The following is a 3,524-nucleotide window of genomic DNA, read 5'->3' on the forward strand; positions in this document are numbered from 1 at the left end:
AAATCTCATTTAACAGACAACATATTTTCTATCTGTCTGCTATAAAAATGTTAGTTTTATCTGAAGGCTCTCATGCGGTTTGGATATTTCTCCTCTCCTGACAGCTGTAGGTATTAGCGTTGGCTTTATGACAGAAACCTCATGAGGTTTCAGGGTGGAACCAGCCTGTTTATAACAATAAATGTGTTCTGAGAGATGCAGAGAAATTTCCAGAACGTGCAACCCTGTATGAGTATGACATTCACAGCGTCCACATTTTGGCTCTGTTCTGAGTTGTTTTTTGAGCAGAACGGAGTTTGTATTTGGAAGAAACTTGTCTCTTTGGACTTTAAAGGGACACCAGTTCATTTTCCTCCTGACCAGAGTTTCTCATAACAATGGAACCATGTTGGGTTTGTCCTGGTTTCTATCCGACCCAGACACGATTGTCTTTCTGTTTCATGGAGATGAACTTTAACTACAGTAACCTTCCACATCTAAAGTGTCTGAAGACTTTTAGCTTTAAAGTTATGTTTAAATCCTTTTTCATAGATGGCAGAATTTTCTTTTCCTTTATTTTTCTGGAAGAGAAAAAGTTTGCTGTCAACCAGAAAATGTTTCAGAGGAGTTTAGAACTGACGCGTTGATTATAACACATATAATATTTAGAATATTAAGTGTCTAGATCTGCAGCTGATCTGTCTGCTTCCTGTGTGAAGTGTCTAACTTGTGAGTTTTCTTGTCATTGTGTTGCTTATTGTGACATAACAGCATCTTATCCTGCTTGTGAAGCCTTCGCTTGATCAGGATCCGTTTTGACTAAACTTTGCATGGTGATCCATCAGACTGAGCTCATGATGACATTAAAGAGTCTTTCTTTTTCTGCATGGAGGTTTCTGACTTTACTGTCCTTACTCTTCATCCTGTCCCTGTCCTCTTTCCAGATGAAGTTTATGCTCAGAAGTTAAAGGGCAAGGCTCTGAGCGAGGAGCTGGACCTGGCCCTGAACGACATGACCACACTGTAGATCCTTCTCGCTCTATTTCTGCCCTCCTCCTTCTCCGTTGACCCTTCTCTGACTCTGCATTTACATTATGGGATGAAAGATTTCAGACATATAAATATAAGCTGAATTCAGAGACCTTTTATCAAAATCTCTCTGTTTCATGTCCTTTCCTGTTTTTTATAAAAGGAGAAGTTCTTGCTTTTCATCTCACTTTCCCATCCTCTGAAATATTCATGTAAATCTGTTTCCTTCCTTTCTGTAATAAAGATTTAAAGCCCCCTTGACTTTCCTCTTTCCAGCCTTCACTTCTGTTTGTTTCCTTTTACATTTCCATCAAACATTAGAAACGATGAATGAAGATCCATGGATAAAGATGCACCTTAGCCTGAAATGACCTTAGTTCTGACATGTTTACTCTGCTTTGTAAAGGAATTGTACTGAAATGTTCAGTAATACAAGCATCACGTTAAAGATGGTGTTTACTGTCCACATATTATATGTTTGAGGCGGTCTTTGAAATGTAAATAGAGTGGCTGATCAAACCCAAAATAAAGGAAAAAGACAAAGCTGGACAGGTCTAAGGGTCGCCCAAGCTGGACAGGTCTTAGGGTCGCCCAAGCTGGACAGGTTTCAGGGTCGCCCAAGCTGGACAGGTTTCAGGGTCGCCCAAGCTGGACAGGTCTTAGGGTCGCCCAAGCTGGACAGGTCTTAGGGTCGCCCAAGCTGGACAGGTCTTAGGGTCGCCCAAGCTGGACAGGTCTTAGGGTCGCCCAAGCTGGACAGGTCTTAGGGTCGCCCAAGCTGGACAGGTTTCAGGGTCGCCCAAGCTGGACAGGTTTCAGGGTCGCCCAAGCTGGACAGGTTTCAGGGTCGCCCAAGCTGGACAGGTCTTAGGGTCGCCCAAGCTGGACAGGTCTTAGGGTTGACAAGGTCACACTCCCCATTTTTTGGGATAGGTAACCCTAGTGTGACTCAACCCAATCCCATCAAGAAAACATTGAACAACAACAAAGGGCTGAAACATGATGCCACCCTCCACATTTCTGCCTGACCCCTCATATACAACTCAGAAACAAAGGACGGTTTGTAGAACAGAACTTTGTAACATATTTTAAATGGAAATTTATTCAGCGAAAACAAAATCTTTTCACTGCTCCCTCCAGCCTTGGTCCAGTCCCCAATCCACCTTACTTACCACCAGTCCAAACGTGATTCTAGCCTTACTTTTAACGCTCAGGTCAAACAAAGTTTAGTTTCTTTTTCAGCTAAAATCATTCTAAAGTTCTGCAGCTTTTGTCATCTTGACGGACGTTTCTTCTACTCAGGTATGAGCCAGGAATCCCTCCATTAATACTCTGCAAAAAGAGGACATTTATAGATAATACCTTCTTTTTCTTCTTCCTTTTTTCAGTTCTCCTGTTTAACTTTCAGACTACTTTTTGCAATTAAAGTGAATTCTGTGTAAATTTAATGATGTTTCATATGTTTTGCTGGTTTTTAAATTCTCAGCAAGCCTATAACTGAAAACTTACTTTTTACTGTGTTTGTAACTTCAGAGAAACTGGCTCAGGCCAAAGAGGAAAACCTGGACATGCACCAGGTTCTGGACCAAACCCTGCTGGAGCTCAACAACTTGTAGACATCCCTGCTGAGCTGGGCCAACATACAGCAGGCTACATGAAGAAGCCTACAGATTCATGCAATCATGTGTTTTTTTTATAACTGAGTAAAACGATAATTCTCCTGGAAGGGAGCTGGACGTCGTGTAAAAGCCTTCACCGGTACAACTCCAAGTTTCTGTCTCATAAATGAGCATGTTGAACCCATACCAGATAAAAGCTGTTAGAAAAACTTTTATTAGACACATAAATCTTCTAGACTTTTTCAAACTGTAGATTTTTGTCCTTCAGCTTTGAGAATTTATTATTCTAAAGTTTTACTCTGTAACAAACTTTCTGTCAAAGGCTGACAATAAAATGCAGGAGACTAAACTCTGACACGGTGTGAAGGTTCGTTCTTTACATGAACCTCTATTCGATGTGGTCTCCATCGAAACATGGGCTGCAAAGAACCGGCTCTTCAGGGAGAGGAACAGGAAGAAAAGGTCACATGACACGAGAACTGGTCTGAAGATCAGTGGAAACATGTCTGATGGAGGGACGGATCCTCCCCAGAACCTGGACCTCAACATGAAGTATTCGATCATATGAACAGAGAACCGCTGAAACATCCAACGAGCATATTAAAGCATCCTTTGACTGAACTGGTTCCAGTGCTAGTTCGGTGACTAAACACCGGTTCTTTGGCTTTTGACCGCCTAAGCACCAACTCCTGGCTCTGAAAACTGGTTCTATACAGGCACCAGCTCTTTGCTGGGCCAGAGTTGGGAACTGCTTCATGTTGCCTGCGCCAGCAGCTGGAGGCGGGGTTACCTCGCCACCCTGGCTGTTACAACGATCAACACATGACTGACCACTCATCTGTTAAGCACATTTGGAAGGCAAACAGCAGAACTTGCAGAGGAACCACACATTGTTTA

The 3,524-nt window shown here is 42.5% G+C and overlaps 1 protein-coding gene across 1 annotated transcript in view; it reads left to right on the forward strand.

The window, feature by feature from the left end:
* tpm2 (tropomyosin 2 (beta)) overlaps window positions 1-1,269 on the forward strand; it is a 43,101-nt gene extending 41,832 nt beyond the window's left edge. Inside the window, exon 4 of the mRNA XM_079256422.1 lies at window positions 849-1,269. Within this exon, the coding sequence (XP_079112548.1) occupies window positions 849-1,006 (158 nt within the window). The 3' untranslated portion in view covers window positions 1,007-1,269. The remainder of the gene's footprint in view (window positions 1-848) is intronic.
* Window positions 1,270-3,524: the final 2,255 nt, after the last annotated feature.

Source organism: Telmatherina bonti (genome assembly GCF_933228915.1).
Source record: "Telmatherina bonti genome assembly, chromosome: 17".
NCBI classification, from domain to species: domain Eukaryota; kingdom Metazoa; phylum Chordata; class Actinopteri; order Atheriniformes; family Telmatherinidae; genus Telmatherina; species Telmatherina bonti.